The following is a 15805-nucleotide window of genomic DNA, read 5'->3' as shown; positions in this document are numbered from 1 at the left end:
TAAAACAGAGATGAGGAGAACTTTTTTGACACAGAGAGTGGTGAATCTCTGGAACTCTCTGCCACAGAGGCCAGTTCATTGGCTATATTTAAGAGGGAGTTAGATGTGGCCCTTGTGGCCAAGGGGATCAGAGGGTATGGAGAGAAGGCAGGTACGGGATACTGAGTTGGATGATCAGCCATGATCATATTGAATGGCGGTGCAGGCTCGAAGGGCCGAATGGCCTACTCCTGCACCTAATTTCTATGTTTCTATGGCTGATCATCCCCAATCAGTTCCTGCCTTCTCCCCATATCCCCTGACTCCGCTATCTTTAAGAGCCCTATCTAGTTCTCTCTTGAAAGGTTATCCAGAGAACTGGCCTCCACAGGCAGAGAATTCCACAGACTCACAATTCTCTGTGTGAAAAAGTATGTCCTCATATGCCTTACCCCTTATTCTTAAACTGTAGTCCCTACTTCTGGACTCCCGCATATTTCCTGGCTCTAGTGTGTCCAAACCCTTAATAATCTTATATGTTTCAATAAGATCCATTCTCATCCTTTTAAACTCCAGAGTATACAAGCCCAGCCGCTCCATTCTCTCAGCATTTGACAATCCCGCCATCCCGGGAAATAACCTTGTAAACCTATGCTGCCCTCCCTCAATAGCAAGAATGTCCTCCCACAAATTAGTGGACCAAAACTGCACACAATACTCCAGGTGTGGTCTCACTAGGGCCCTGTACAACTGCAGAATGAACTCCTTGCTCCCATACTTCCCTCCTCTCTTCTCTGGCTCGGCTCTTCATGGCTCTCCTGTGGCTCTTCTCCATATCTTCTTTCTTCTGGCTCCGCACCTCCCTAGTGGCGTCTCACCTTCTTCGTACTAACCTGCTAGCTCCATGAGAAATCCTTAGCTGGCTGCCAGATTGTGGTACAAACGTGTGTCATGATCATGGTAGAAAACTATCTCCCCTCATACTCCGACACAAATTAAAACATCTAATCTACAAGTCTGCACGAGACTCCTCTAACAAAAGAACACACCTCTACTACGTATCAAATCTCACCTACAAAAGTACAGACAGATAAAGACTAAAATATTAAAAATGTTAGACATGGCTATAATACTGACTTAAGCTTAATGCTTCCTACACCAATCATATGCTAAGGTGATATGAAGCGGGGGCTCATCTTCCTAATCTAGGGACCACCATTGGGGGGTCACTGACAAATAACACTGTCTCTTCGGAGCCCATGGGGTTAGTTATTCTGTTCTCTTCACAATCAATTTTCAGCTGGAATGCACATGACAAACCCCGAGCTAGCAGATTGCAATCCACACCCGTGGTAATTATGAATTGGTGCTGCACTGCCTTGCTTTGGTATGTTACTTCAACTGGCATAGAGATAGGGTATTGGCACACTTGGCTTTGGAATCCAGACAGGCTCTGGCTTTCAGCAGATTTAGGAAGATTGTAAATGGACTGAATAGATGACATGGATGCCCACCAAGAAGGTGCATCTTCTCTTTACTTCTAATGTTAAAACAGGTTCCTCATCAGTATTGCATCCATTCATCACTAAATTGGGCAGTCAGATATGAGAAAACGGATTATTCTGTTGTTCGTTTGCCTCCCCTGTCCTCGATTCCCTTGCCAACCTCCCCTTCGCCCTTGCTCCAATGACCATAGCAGCCACAGCTATAGCAACAGTCTGGTCCTAACGCTCTATTCACTCTAAAATGTGGCTTTAGGGAAACATAGCATCAGTTGTGAGCGGGGGCATATCATCATCCGCGGTCACTCCAAACGAGTATGACTGTCCTCTCCTCTCCATAGGGTAGTCTACTTGTGGGTCTATATACGTCTATAGAGGCAGATCCGCGATCCACACACCTTAGTGCAAAGCGGGCAATAGAGACAATGGCGGTGATTGCTAGTGATCGAGCTCCCTTCTCTCTGCCCTTACGATGCTGTCTCTTTGTCTCTGCGACACAGCGTAGCTGCATTTCGTGACGTGCAGTTCCTTCCTGCACTGATTTCCTCCAGGAGCGCCTGTCCAGTGCAATGTGCTCCCAGTTGCTCGATGTGGTGCAGAATTTCTTCAGGCTGTTCTTGATGTTGTCCTTGAAGTGTTTCTTTAGCCTGCCGGGGGCTCACCAACCTTCCTTCAATTGAGAGTACAGGATTTGTTAAGGGAGACGTGTGTTGGACATGTCCAGTCCATCGAAGATGGTGCTGCATTATTGTGGTGGTGATGCTGGTCATGTTGGTGCGTTTATCCTCCCAGCTGATCCTCAGAATCTTTTGTAAGGATCTTTGATGGTATTGTTCCAGGGCTTTCAGGTGCCTGCTGTAGGTGGACTCAGCTCCATACAACAGGGTGGAGAGGACAACCGCTCTGTAGACCAGCAGATTTGTTTGAGCCTTAGCCTTGAGCCTTCAAAGACCCTTTTCCTGAGTCTGGCATAGGTTCCGCTGGCACTACTCAGGGAATGGTTGACCTCAGAGTCAATGTCAGCTTTTGAGGAAGTGGTCTACATTTTCAAGAGTGGTGTCATCCACTTTTACAGTGGGCACGGTAGATGGCTGGTTGGGTGGAGGTTGATGTAGGACCTGGGACTTCTTGACATTTAAGGCCAGTCCCATGGCTCCATATGCCTTGGTAAAGGCATTCAGGATGCCCTGGAGGTCTTCTGCAGCGTGTGCTGCAATGGCGCAGTCGTCCGTGTACTGAAGCTCCATGATGGCAGCGTTACTGACTTTGCTCGTGGCCTTCAACCTATTAAGGTTGAAGAGCCCACTGTCAGTTCCAAAGATCCTATAGCGAGCAAGATAATCCACTCCTGCTAAATGCAATGGGCTGACGTGTAGTATGCAACGGTGCGGAACGTGGGCCATTTCTTCGTCCATTTCAGTAACCCGACCCGGCTTTGTATATCCCTCTCGCAGTGTAATCAGCGTTGCGGGGGAACAGTTTGTGTGTGTGATATAGGGTTAGATTCTTAATTCTGTTCATTCATAATTCTGTTACATTTTGTTAAAGATTAATATGTTAACAAATTATGATTCTGTTAATTGTCTTTTTTAATGTTTAAAAAAAACTATTTTCTTTTTAAATGGCTCATGTGCTGTGTTTGAGTTGATTTTTGTATTACATTTGCACTCTGTAATTCATCTAATCACACTGTTCACAACTGCGGTATTTGGAAAAATAATAGCAATATGAAGATTCCAGTTGCCCTACTCTTGGAATGTTCCTTAATAATTTGTTGTGTCTATGGAATTGATTTTCAACAATAAAATGTGTCTGGTCTTCCCAATAGCCAGAGTGGAATGAGATCTGTCTGTAATGGTGGGGTTATCTAAATGAGTATTTAACAAATTAAAATTTGTTTTGAGCTAGATTAAAAAATGATGTATAACTTAAGGATGGTTTTATTCAACGGCCATACAACTGATTATATTGTGTAGGAAAGATCACACATATATGAATGTTATATAGATGTATATAATCATATAACAACACATATATATTTCTCCAGATTTTTATATATGATAAACTTTATTTCGGACTCAAGGCCCAGACAAGGGACAACATTACATAAAAATACATTGCAAACCTTTCCGCAACTTTACCCTGGTGTCCCAGCCATGCTGATCCGGGCCAGACTTCCTATACACTATGGAAGGAAGATAGTCATCTTTTTGCTTTTTATTGTGGCAGAGAGGCAGAAAGAAAATTAGAAGATTTTTACCAAAGATGTTTGATTTTTACGAGGATGTTTCCGTAACCGGCTTCCGTCTCCGCACTACTATCTTTGCTCCGCTATGGGATCTTTGGTGTGGAGTCAGAAGCCGGTTACGGAAATGGGGCCATAGATTACCCATTAATCTGCCCATGACCGTACGACGTCTTTTTCGTCGAGTGGTCTATCTTACTCACTATAGGATCTTTGGTCTGTTCTGTAGAGGATTGGGATCTCCTGTGGCAGCTCTTCACTAATGAGGTGAAGTATGGCAGTAATGAAGACGACAACAGGATGGGTGCGATGATGCATCCCTGTTTGTTCCCCGTTTGCACAGTGAAGGACTCGGACTCAGATCCGCGGTTGCTGAGCACTGTGACCGACATGCCATCATGTAGAAGCCTCAATAATTTGATGTACTTGTGGTGACAACCGTACCTTGATAGTATGCTCCAAAGAGCCTGGCGGTCTACCGAGTCAAAGGCTTTTGTCAGGTCTATGAAGGCCATGTACAAAGGCTGCCTTTGTTCCCGGTATTTTTCCTGGAGTTGGCGTGCTGTCAATATCATGTCTGCTGTACTTCTGGATGGGCAGAAGCCACACTGTGATTCTGCGAGTATCTCCACATACAGTGATAGAAGTCGGTTTGCGAGGACACGAGCAAGGACTTTGCCTGTTGTTGACAGGAGTGAGATGCCCCTGTAGTTTTCACATTCAGCCTTATCCCCCTTCTTAAAAATGATCACTATTAGAACATCCCTGAATTCTGAGAGAAGTTCTTCTTTTTCCCAGACCTTCAGCAGTAGGGCGTGGATGTGGTTACAGGAGCTCCAGCCCAGCTTCCTTTAAGATCTCAGCTGAGATCCCATCTGGACCAGTGGCCTTGTTGTTCTTAAGGCTCTTGATGGCATCTTTATTCGGTGTTGCAGTGCCTTGTGGCAGCGGCTCGACTGCAGTCCGTCTGTCTTTTTTTTGTCCTGTTAGGTGTATGTTTTTGGTTTTAGTTTTACTTTGTTTTTAGCTGTGTATATGTGGGGGGTGGGGGGGAACTTTTGAATCTTTCCCTGTACGGGGACGCAACTTCTTCCCTGTCGAGTTTCCGTTGTCGTTGGGGCCGAACATTGTTGAGCCGGTGGCCTCCAACTGGAATCGACCTGGGGCTCCAGTCGCAGATCCTGTGGATTCACCGTCGCGGAGTTGGTTGACTTTGGAGCGCTGTGGTGACGAGCGGCTGTGACCCGACTTCGGAGCTTCAGAAGCTTCGGCTGCAGGCCTGTGGACGGTAACATCGGGAGCTCGCGGGTCCCTGGTGGGAGACCGCTTTTCAGGAGCTCCCGCAACGGCAACTTCGCCCGACCGAATCAAGGGGTTTAAAACGACCTGGAGTGGGGCCTTACATCGCCCGGCGCGGCTTAAACGGCCGCATGACTTACTTACCATCACCCGCCGGGGGCTTTAACATCAAGAGCTTTGATCAGCTCGATGCAGCAGTTTGACTGCCTGACTACGGGAGAAGAATAAAGAACAGAGAACAGGGAAGAGATACGACATTTGCCTTCCATCACAGTGAGGAGGTGTTTGGAGATTCACTGTGATGGATGTTTATGTGGAATTGTGTTAATTGTGTGTTTTGGTTTTTTGCTATTATGACTGCAGGAACGAAATTTTGTTTGAACCTTGTATGCTTGAATGACAATAAATGGCATTCTATTCTATTCTATTCTATTCTATTCTTCTTAACCTCTGTTATAGTGGTTCTCCATGTCTTCTCTGATGTGTTCACAGGGGGATGCAGTGGGTAATGTCTGGTTCAGTTGTGCTGTCACGGTTGTGGAGTTCCTGGAAGTGCTCTTTCAATCGGGCGTTAACAGACTCATTGTCCCTCAGCAGTTCTTGTCTGGCTTTTGAGCACAGGGGGGGGGGGGATAAACTGCAGTAGCTTGGACCATAGATGGTATTAGTAGCGCTGAAGAAGCCTCTGGTGTCACCTGAGTCTGCCAGTCTCTGGATTTCCAAAGTCTTATTTGTCCACCAAGAATTCTGAGGCTCCCTCCCCTTTCTCTGGACGTCCGCCTTGGCTCTGGAGTGAGCCGCTCTTTTGGCCTTCAGGTTACATCATTTGCCAGGCACAAAAGGCTTTCCTTTTCTTGGAGATGAGCTGTGTCATTCTCGCCAAACCAGTCCTGATGTTTTCTGGACTTGCACCCAAGGATTTTTTTACAGGTTTCAAGGATGGTGGATTTGAGCCGGCTCTTCAATGTCATCAGGATATTCCTGTTGGAGGCTTTCTCCAAGAGAAGCCTGAAGTTGCTGCTGGGTGGCAGATTCCTCCAGGCTTTCAAGGTTCAGCCTTGGCCGGATCTGCTTCGTTTGAATCCTCCTCTTCCTCTTGGGTTTGATGGACATCATGGAGCAGATGAGACGATGATCTGTCCAGCAGTCATCTGCATTGATCATGGCCCTTGTGATGTTCACATCACGGCGGTCCCTGGCTCGTACAATGACATAGTCAATGAGATGCCACTGTTTGGAGTGTCTCCAAGATGCCTTAATTTTGTTTCTCTGGCGAAAGAGGGTGTTAGTGATGATGAGGTTGTGCAGAGCACATTTGCTGAGAAGCAGTGCTCCATTGGAGTTGATGTTCCCGATGCCATCCTTTCCTATGGTACCCTTCCAGAGGTGTTGGTTCCGGCTGACCCTGGCATTCAAGTCTCTGAGGAGTATAATCTTATCCTTCCTGGGGATTTTAGACAGTGTCTCATCCAAGCAGGAATAAACAATCTCTTTTGCTTCCTCTTCAGAGTCTGAAGTAGGGGCATAGGCACTCGCAACTGTTGCCATCTGGTTGTTGACAAGCACCAGACGGATGGTCATGAGATGCTCACTGATTCCCACAGTTAGTTCAGAGAGGTGGCTGATGAGCTGGTTCCTGATGGCAAACTCAACACCATGGATCTTGGGCTTGTCAGCAGTTTTTCCTTTCCAGAAGAAAGTGTAGCCACCCTCTCCTCCTTCAGTTGTCCTTTGTCTGCCCGCCGGGTTTCAGAAAGGGCAGCTATGTCAATCCAGCATCTTCTCAGTTCTCTTGTGGTGATCTCGGTTCTCCTCTCTGGTCTGTTACTGGTTGCACTAACAATCAATGTGCGCACATTCCATGCCCCAAAGTTCATATTCATATCTCTGTGTTTCTGACCGCGTGTGGTGATACCTCTGGAGGCGGTAATCCAGTCGGTAAGTTTGAGGCAGGCTATTTTAGGGCACCTTTTCTAGCCCTTTCACCAAGTGGGGAGAGCAGAGTGGATCCTAAAGAGGATTGCTCAGCAGCTGCCGAAGGGCTCTTCTGCCTCATTCTAAGTCCAGCGACAGGCCCGTACGAAGCTTTCCAAAAAGGGGGGTGGCATGACAGGATTACAAAAAATGTAATGTGAAATAGTGTGCACGCAGCGCACATCATGAGCGCGAAGCGTGAAGTCCCTTGATGCCAGGGTCCAGGGCCCGCTTAAGGGTCCTGGAAGCTCTGGGGTTTTAGATGCTCTCTGATGCATTCTGAGCCTTATTTTGGAGCATTTTAGCACCAAATTTATGACCAATATTTCAGACATTAACAGGAATCTTAGAGGTAGCTTTTTCACACAAAGGGTGCTGGGTGTATGGAACGAGCTGCCAGAGGAGATAGTTAAGGATGGGACTATACTAATGTTTAAGAGACATTTGGACATGTACATGGATAGGACAGATTTAGATGGATATGGGCCAAACGCGTGTGAGTGGGACTAGTTTACATGGGACATGTTGGGTGGTGTGGGCAAGTTGGGCTGAAGGGCCTGTTTCCACACTGCATCATTCTATGGCTAAAAAGTTAAGAAGAAAAATGAATGTAGATAAGTAGAGCAGATTTGAAAGAGGAGTGAAATGTAAAGACAGAGAGAGGTTTATGGGTGGAAAGGAACATAGGAAAGGAGGGGGGAGAGTGGGCTTGGGCAGATGGGTGAAGGGAAAATAGACACAAAGTGCTGGAGTAACTCAGTGGGTCAGGCAGCATCTGCAGAGAATATGAATAGGCGATGTTTAACAGAATGCTGGAGTAACTCAGCAGGTCAGGCAGTATCTCTGGAGAACATGGATAGGTGACGTTTCACAGAGTGCTGGAGTAACTCAGCGGGTCAGGCAGCATCTCTGGAGAACATGGATAGATGACATGTCACAGAGTGCTGGAGTAACTCAGTGAGTCAAGCAGCATCTCTGGAGATTATATTTCGGGTCATGACCGTTCTTCAGTAATATTCATGATGTGACATGCATAGACATTCCTGAATGTTACCCAAACCATTGTGAGCTACTTTGTTACGGTGCTTGCCCTCTCCTATAATGTCTCTGCTGCCTTGGGTGATGCAGGACAGGACACAAGCTTTGGGACATGGTGTGAAGCTGTTGCAGTCTGTCCCAGCCTGGTAAAAACCTGGATGGAGTGGATGTGGAGAGGATGTTTCCACTAGTGGGAGAGTCTAGCACCAGTGGCCACAGCCTCTGAATTAAAAGACATTCCTTTGAGGAAGGAGATGAGCATGAATTTCTTAAGTCAGAGGGTGGTGAACCGTGGAAATCATTGCCACAGACAGCTGTGGAGGTCAAGTCAATGGACATTTTTCAGGAGAAGATTGATAGATTCTTGATTGATACGGGTGTCAGAGGTAATGGGGAGAAGGCATGAGAATGGGTTTGAGAGGGAAAGATAGAGTCATAGAGTGATACAGTGTGGAAACAGGCCCTTCGGCCCAGCATGTCCCATCTGCACTAGTCCCACCTGCCCATGTTTGATCCATATCCCTCCGAACTTGTCCTATCCATGTACCTGCCTAACTGTTTCTTAAATGTTGCGATAGTCCCTGCCTCAACTACCTCCTCTGGCAGCTTGTTCCATACACCTACCACCCTTTGTGTGAAAAACATACCCCACAGATTCCTATTAAATCTTTTGCCCTTCACCTTAAACTTATGTCCTCTGCTCCTCGATTCACTTACTCTGGGCAAAAGACTCAACCATATCTATTCAAATCATGATTTTATACACCTCTATTAGATCATCCCTCATCCTCCTGCACTCCATGAAATAGAGTCCCAGCCTACTCAACCTCTCCCTATAGCTCTGGCCCTCTAGTCCTGGCAACATCCTCATAAATCTTCACTGTACTCTTTCCAGTTTGATGACATCTTTCCTCTAACATGGTGCCCAGAACTGAACACAATACTCTGAATGCGGCCTCACCAACTTCTTATGCAACTGCAACATGACCTCCCAACTTCTATACTCAGCCTGACCCGCTGAGTTACTCCAGCACTCTGTGAAACGTCACAGAACAGGGCAAGATTAGCAAGTTTGCTGATGATACAGAAGTGAGTGGTTTTGCAGATAGTGAAGATGGTTGTGAAAGATTGCAGCAGGATCTGGATCAATTAGCCAGGTGGGCAGAGGAATGGTTGATGGTTGCATGGTTCCTTGAAGGTCGTGTCGCAGGTATATCAGGTGGTCAAAAAGTATTTTGGCACTTTGGCCCTCATCAGTCAGAGTATTGAGTATAGAAGTTGGGAGGTCATGTTGCAGTTGTATAAGACATTGGTGAGACCACATTTAGAATATTGTGTTCAGTTCTGGGCACCATGTTATAGGAAAGATGTCAAACTGAAAAGAGTACAGAGATCCCCATCCTGGATCAGTCCAATCAGGGTTGTGTCATCCGCAAACTTGAGAAGCTTGACAGAGGTGTCTGTGGAGGTGCAGTCATTGGGTGTGAAGTGGTGATTAGAGTGGGGTGGGTGTGGGGGGGGGGGGGGGGGGGGGGGGGGGGGGGGGGGGGGGGGGGGGGGGGGGGGGGGGGGGGGGGGGGGGGGGGGGGGGGGGGGGGGGGGGGGGGGGGGGGGGGGGGGGGGGGGGGGGGGGGGGGGGGGGGGGGGGGGGGGGGGGGGGGGGGGGGGGGGGGGGGGGGGGGGGGGGGGGGGGGGGGGGGGGGGGGGGGGGGGGGGGGGTGGGGGGGGGGGGGGGGGGGGTGGGGGGGGGGGGGGGGGGGGGGGGGGGGGGGGGGGGGGGGGGGGGGGGGGGGGGGGGGGGGGGGGGGGGGGGGGGGGGTGGGGGGGGGGGGGGGGGGGGGGGGGGGGGGGGGGGGGGGGGGGGGGGGGGGGGGGGGGGGGGGGGGGGGGGGGGGGGGGGGGGGTTGGGGGGGGGGGGGGGGGGGGGGGGGGGGGGGGGGGGGGGGGGGGGGGGGGGGGGGGGGGGGGGGGGGGGGGGGGGGGGGGGGGGGGGGGGGGGGGGGGTGGGGGGGGGGGGGGGGGGGGGGGGGGGGGGGGGGGGGGGGGGGGGGGGGGGGGGGGGGGGGGGGGGGGGGGGGGGGGGGGGGGGGGGGGGGGGGGGGGGGGGGGGGGGGGGGGGGGGGGGGGGGGGGGGGGGGGGGGGGGGGGGGGGGGGGGGGGGGGGGGGGGGGGGGGGGGGTGGGGGGGGGGGGGGGGGGGGGGGGGGGGGGGGGGGGGGTGGGGGGGGGGGGGGGGGGGTGGGGGGGGGGGGGGGGGGGGGGGGGGGGGGGGGGGGGGGGGGGGGGGGGGGGGGGGGGGGGGGGGGGGGGGGGGGGGGGGGGGGGGGGGGGGTGGGGTGGGGGGGGGGGGGGGGGGGGGGGGGGGGGGGGGGGGGGGGGGTGGGGGGGGGGGGGGGGGGGGGGGGGGGGGGGGGGGGGGGGGGGGGTGGGGGGGGGGGGGGGGGGGGGGGGGGGGGGGGGGGGGGGGGGGGGGGGGGGGGGGGGGGGGGGGGGGGGGGGGGGGGGGGGGGGGGGGGGGGGGGGGGGGGGGGGGGGGGGGGGGGGGGGGGGGGGGGGGGGGGGGGGGTGGGGGGGGGGGGGGGGGGGGGGGGGTGGGGGGGGGGGGGGGGGGGGGGGGGGGGGGGGGGGGGGGGGGTGGGGGGGGGGGGGGGTGGGGGGGGGGGGGGGGGGGGTGGGGGGGGGGGTGGGGGGGGGGGGGGGGGGGGGGGGGGGGGGGGGGGGGGGGGGGGGGGGGGGGGTGGGGGGGGGGGGGTGGGGGGGGGGGGGGGGGGGGGGGGGGGGGGGGGGGGGGGGGGGGGGGGGGGGGGGGGGGGGGGGGGGGGGGGGGGGGGGGGGTGGGGGGGGTGGGGGGCGGGGGGGGGGGGGGGGGGGGGGGGGGGGGGGGGGGGGGGGGGGGGGGGGGGGGGGGGGGGGGGGGGGGGGGGGGGGGGGGGGGGGGGGGGGGGGGGGGGGTGGGGGGGTGGGGGGGGGGGGGGGGGGGGGGGGGGGGGGGGGGGGGGGGGGGGGGGGGGGGGGAGGGGGGTGGGGGGGTGGGGGGGGGGGGGTGGTTGGGTGGGAAAGGGTCCACTCTTTTTATACTAGAGTCTTGCCTTAAGTAGGTGTGAAGTGGTGAATGGGAAGGAGAGGGTGCAGGGTCCATTCTTTGCAGACTGGGGTCTGGCTGTGTTTGTTGGCCAGGGTTACATTTCTGATTTTCAAACCTGCAGTAAAACTCATTCAGGTCGTTCGTCAGCTGACAATTGTCCAAAGAGCGGGGGGCTTTCCTCTTATTGCTGGTGATTTCTTGCATGCCCTTCCAAACTGAAGAAGAGTCATTAGCTGAGAACTTGCTCCTCAACTTCTCAGAGTACCTTTCCTTGGCAGCTCTGATTCCTCTTCTCAGCTCTTTATCGATTAGGCTATCTTTTAACTCTTTAACGATTAGGCTATCGGCTTGACGCATATTTGCCCCCAGCCACCCGCCCCATCCCTCCCACCGATCTCAAAATGGAAATGTTACACCTGTATATAATGATCCCATTAAAATGTGTATTTATGTCACAAACTATGGAATTTATATTTTTCATTATTGTTATCAATGAAAAGAAACATAGTTCCAATTGTTTGATATTATTTGATATTGTTTTCGAGCCTGCATTCAATATGGCGGAGAAATATCCAATCAGCTCTAAAACCTACCTTAATTTTGCAATCTCACTCAAGCCATAATCCCCCATTTAACTCTCTCCCCTATAGCCAATCTCTCTCTCCTCAACTACCCTCCCCTGGCTCTCTCTCCCCCTCCCCTCTCTCTGTGTCCCCTCCTCTTTCTTGTCTCGGGGGGCGAAATGAAGGTGGCCCTTATCCTTAAGCGGGGGTGGCGTGGGCCCCCAACATCGGTGGCGCGGGCCCAGCATCTGGCATGGGCCCAACCGGGGGTGATGTTCGGGTAAGATGGCTAAGATCCCCTCTCGCGGGGGGGGAAATTCTAGAGAGTATAAACCGCTGCAGCGCAGTTCTGGTGTTGGGGTTACAGCTGTTTGGTTCAGATTCAGCCACTCCCACCCGGGGACGAGAGAACAAAGAACTGGCCGTTTCCAAAGTGGAAACATCGATTTTTTTCCCCCGATTTTTTTTTTTTGTGACTTTTTTCTTCGGGGGAAAAAAGGGGGGTGCGGTCGCACCCAACGCACCCCCCGCTTCGGACGGCCATGCAGTGACTAAATCTAGCACCATCGCTTGATGTGCCAGCTCATGACTAGGGGCTTCCAGATCTCACAATCCTGCCCCTGTCGCCACTTGCTGATCGCCATAGGACATACTCCAGGGTGTTAGGGTGGATTCCCTATAAGGAGGACATCTGTGCGTGACTTTGTTTAACATGGGGAGACTGGTGCACAGACAGCCACCACACGGTTCTTGACAGACCTGGGTCAGGATCCAATGGCATGGAGCCCAACAGGATCCAATGGCATGGGGACCCTTTTCTGCTGCAGCTTTCATCCGCCGTTCCCAGCCGTTGTGACGCTCCACTAAAGCGTGCCATCATCCTCCGCCTGTTCCCTCGTTGAGGTCTTGGTTGGATTGCTCTGTCAGAAACCTCCCCCTCGACCTTATCACCATGGGTGGCCCTACCAGGAGCATAGCTCCAGACGGCATCGCTCTTTAGGATCTCAGGACCACACAAGTTTCTCCACCACGACAAGGTGACAATCCATAGAAGAGCGAGGGCATATAGCTCATGGGGGTAATCTGAGTCCCGCATTCCTGCATCTTCGCCCATTCAGACGCACAGAACCGGGGTCCTGTTTGGTAATTGTTAGCTTTTAGATTTTCTTTTTTTTTAATTTTTTTTATTTAATTTTTTTATTATTGGAGATAGGTACATAATCTATTACATCATTACTGTTACATCATTTTTAAATTGATAATATTGTCAGTTATTATTACATTGTCTCCAATACTTTTTGCACAATTCATAGAAGAGCGAGGGCATATAGCTAGATAGAGCTAAAGGGATAGATGACCCATATAGAGAGGGAAGAAGGGGTCCTGAAAAAGGAAAAGCTTCTAGATTTTCATTCAGTATCTCCTTCTTCATGACATATTCAGTTTTTAATTTAGCCTGATGCTGGTTTTCCTGTTTCTTATTATCTTTCCAATGGTATCTAATGGCACCGGCCATTTGACTCGGACTATTCTCAGACCAGTCCATGTTGTTCGTTTTTATTGACTCTGCCACAGCGGCTGGGAAGCAGTTCACCAAAATTGCACAATACTGGGGTGAATTTGCACCGTTACGATAATTAACATCTCCTGGCTGGTCTATCTGGTCTCTCAAGAAATTCGTCTGCCCCCTCTCCTCTCCGGGGTCTGATGTCCAAAATTTTAGAAATATCAATTCGTTTTTGCAGAGTGATTGTAAGGATGGCATCCTCTTGTGCTTTGCTCTGGGCAAACTGGCTAGCTAGTGCAACATGAGTTGGGGATCCCAAGTTCACCAAGAATCTTGCATGTTCTGCAGGGGTTACAACCTGTTGCACTAGGTTTCAATGTCAGTTTATTATCATATGTATCAATTAAGGTACAGTGAAACTCGATTACCATACAGCCATACTAAAAAAAGCAACAAGCCACACAACTACATAAACATTAACATAAACATCTACCACCGCAGATTCCCCGCATTCCTCACTGTGATGGAATGCGGTAATGTCAAATCTTCTTCCCTCATTATTCTCCCATGCGCGGGTCGAACCATCCGCAGTCGGGCCGATCGAAGCTCCTGCAGCCGGAGATCAAACCCCTGCATCGGTGCGGTCGAAGCTCCTGCGTCGGGGTGGTCACAGCTCCTGTGGCTTGGAGCTCCCGTAGTCGGCCCCTGACCAGGGACCGCAAACTCCGCGATGTTAAGTCCCCAGGCTCCCGCGGTTGGAGCTCCAAGGTCGATTCCTAGCAAAGGGATCGCCGGCTCCGTGATGTTAACTCCGCGGTGAGGATGGAGATACGATACGGAACATGTCGCATCTGTCGAGGTAAGAGATTTTTAAAGGTTTCCTCCAACCCCTCCCCCCGCCCCCACATAAAACAAGGCAAAGAACACTAACAGCCCACAAATCTTTAGAATCTGCCTGTTATACTCTTATGGTAGTTCGGAGGTAATCTATAAATGAGGCTGGTGACTTTTTCCCAATCAGGCATTCGGCTCAGTATGGCCATCATTTCATTCAGCTTTCACTGGGAATATACATTTAGTGTTTGAGTGTTTCCAGCGCCAATTGCAATTGCTGAATTAAAAGTGGGGTTCGGCATTTCTCTAACCGGGAATTGGCTGTGAGCGGGTCGTTGATAGAAATATTCGTTCCTATAGCTATCGGGGACTGTACCTTTAAAAAATGCTTTAAAGATGTTAGCACATAGTAAAACAGGCTTCTAAAAGTCATCCGGCAGAAACGGATAAGAGCTGTCACAAATCGGCCTTGCAGTAGCTGAGAGAACATAGATAAGAACTGTTCTCATCCTTATGACATTCCATGGTAATGCTATCATCCTGTAGTCTATGTGTTTTCAAACAATAAAGTCTTATTTTTGCTTTGGCAGGTGCTTGCCTCCCTACAAACTCCCTGCCTCCCTAACCTTTATTCATGTTATGGAAAATGACTAACCATGTGTTTTACGGCTGTTTATGAGTATAAAGATATGTGTAAATTCTCTGTATTGCCCAGTCTGAATAGCGCCAGCCTTTGGTGTGGACGCTCTGTGCACATCGTTGTTTGGTCTCTCTCTCTCTCACCATGGTGAAAGTAAAGCTATTGCAGAGATTTTCTGACTCTTTGATTTATTTGAGCATAAACATTCAGTTATATCTTAATTATTGTTGCTGTTGTTTGTTGGGAAAAATATTTCTAACAGTCGTCGCTCAACTTTCTTGTCTGCCCTTGCCTCAAGCTCAGCCTCAGTGCCATGGGAGGTTAAATCACTCTCCGACTCTTCATTCTTGGTCTTGGGGGGAAGGCAATAGTTTTCAAAGGACTGGTTCTGTTCTCTCGGATTATGCCCTATTCTTGTGCGATCAGGGGGTTCCTGAACTGGTTCTGGATCTTGTGGGAAATAGGTTAGATCTCCTAGTTATGCTCCTCGTACCGAGCACAACCGGGGCTTCTGCCAATATCGGAGCAGTTGGGGTCAGGGAACTCTGAGTTGCTGTTGCAGGGGATGCAGATGGTGATGTTACAAGATCAATATATGCAGGAGGGGGTTGTAAACAATTCCTGATTCGGACACTTTCCCAATCTTCCAAATACTCATCGTCTCCCTCATCCAAGCCAAAGCCAACCATTGCATCATGCAATCCTATTTCACTATATTCATTTAACCCATCCGGGGTCTGCTTGCACTCCCGTTCTTTATCTATATAATTAAAAGTCTCATCTTCACCACTACCTGTCTGCGCTGTATATTGATGTTAGAAAAAACGCTACCCTGTCCCGCTGTGATTTTTGGCTATCTTACTCACACTCCTCCTCCACTGAACCAGTCCCGAGGATTTTTTCCCATTGATCAAAAATAAAAAAGTTCAAAAAACCTTGAGATCAGCTGATTGGTTCTCTCACCTGTAAATCACTAAGATGAAGGTAACGCCCCTTCCAGGGGGGGAGACAGGACTAAAAATCCCTGGATGCCTGGACATGAGTCAGTCACTCTGAAAGATCGCGAGGGAGAGGCCACAACTTTGATTCTGCTGTGAGTCTACTGAACTGTGAATCTACCCTTTATGTGGTTTGTGTGGT

The 15805-nt window shown here is 51.4% G+C and overlaps 1 protein-coding gene across 1 annotated transcript; it reads right to left on the bottom strand.

Moving 5' to 3' along the window:
• Window positions 1–5681: 5681 nt before the first annotated feature.
• On the bottom strand, window positions 5682–9537 carry LOC129705677 (craniofacial development protein 2-like). The gene has a single exon (XM_055649371.1). The coding sequence runs from the start codon at window positions 6604–6606 to the stop codon at window positions 5959–5961; it is 648 nt and encodes a 215-aa protein (XP_055505346.1). The 5' UTR covers window positions 6607–9537; the 3' UTR covers window positions 5682–5958.
• Window positions 9538–15805: the final 6268 nt, after the last annotated feature.

This window comes from Leucoraja erinacea, chromosome 2 (genome assembly GCF_028641065.1).
Source record: "Leucoraja erinacea ecotype New England chromosome 2, Leri_hhj_1, whole genome shotgun sequence".
In the NCBI taxonomy this organism is placed as follows: domain Eukaryota; kingdom Metazoa; phylum Chordata; class Chondrichthyes; order Rajiformes; family Rajidae; genus Leucoraja; species Leucoraja erinaceus.
Note: the sequence above shows the minus strand (reverse complement) of the source record. Positions and strands in the feature narration are given on the sequence as shown.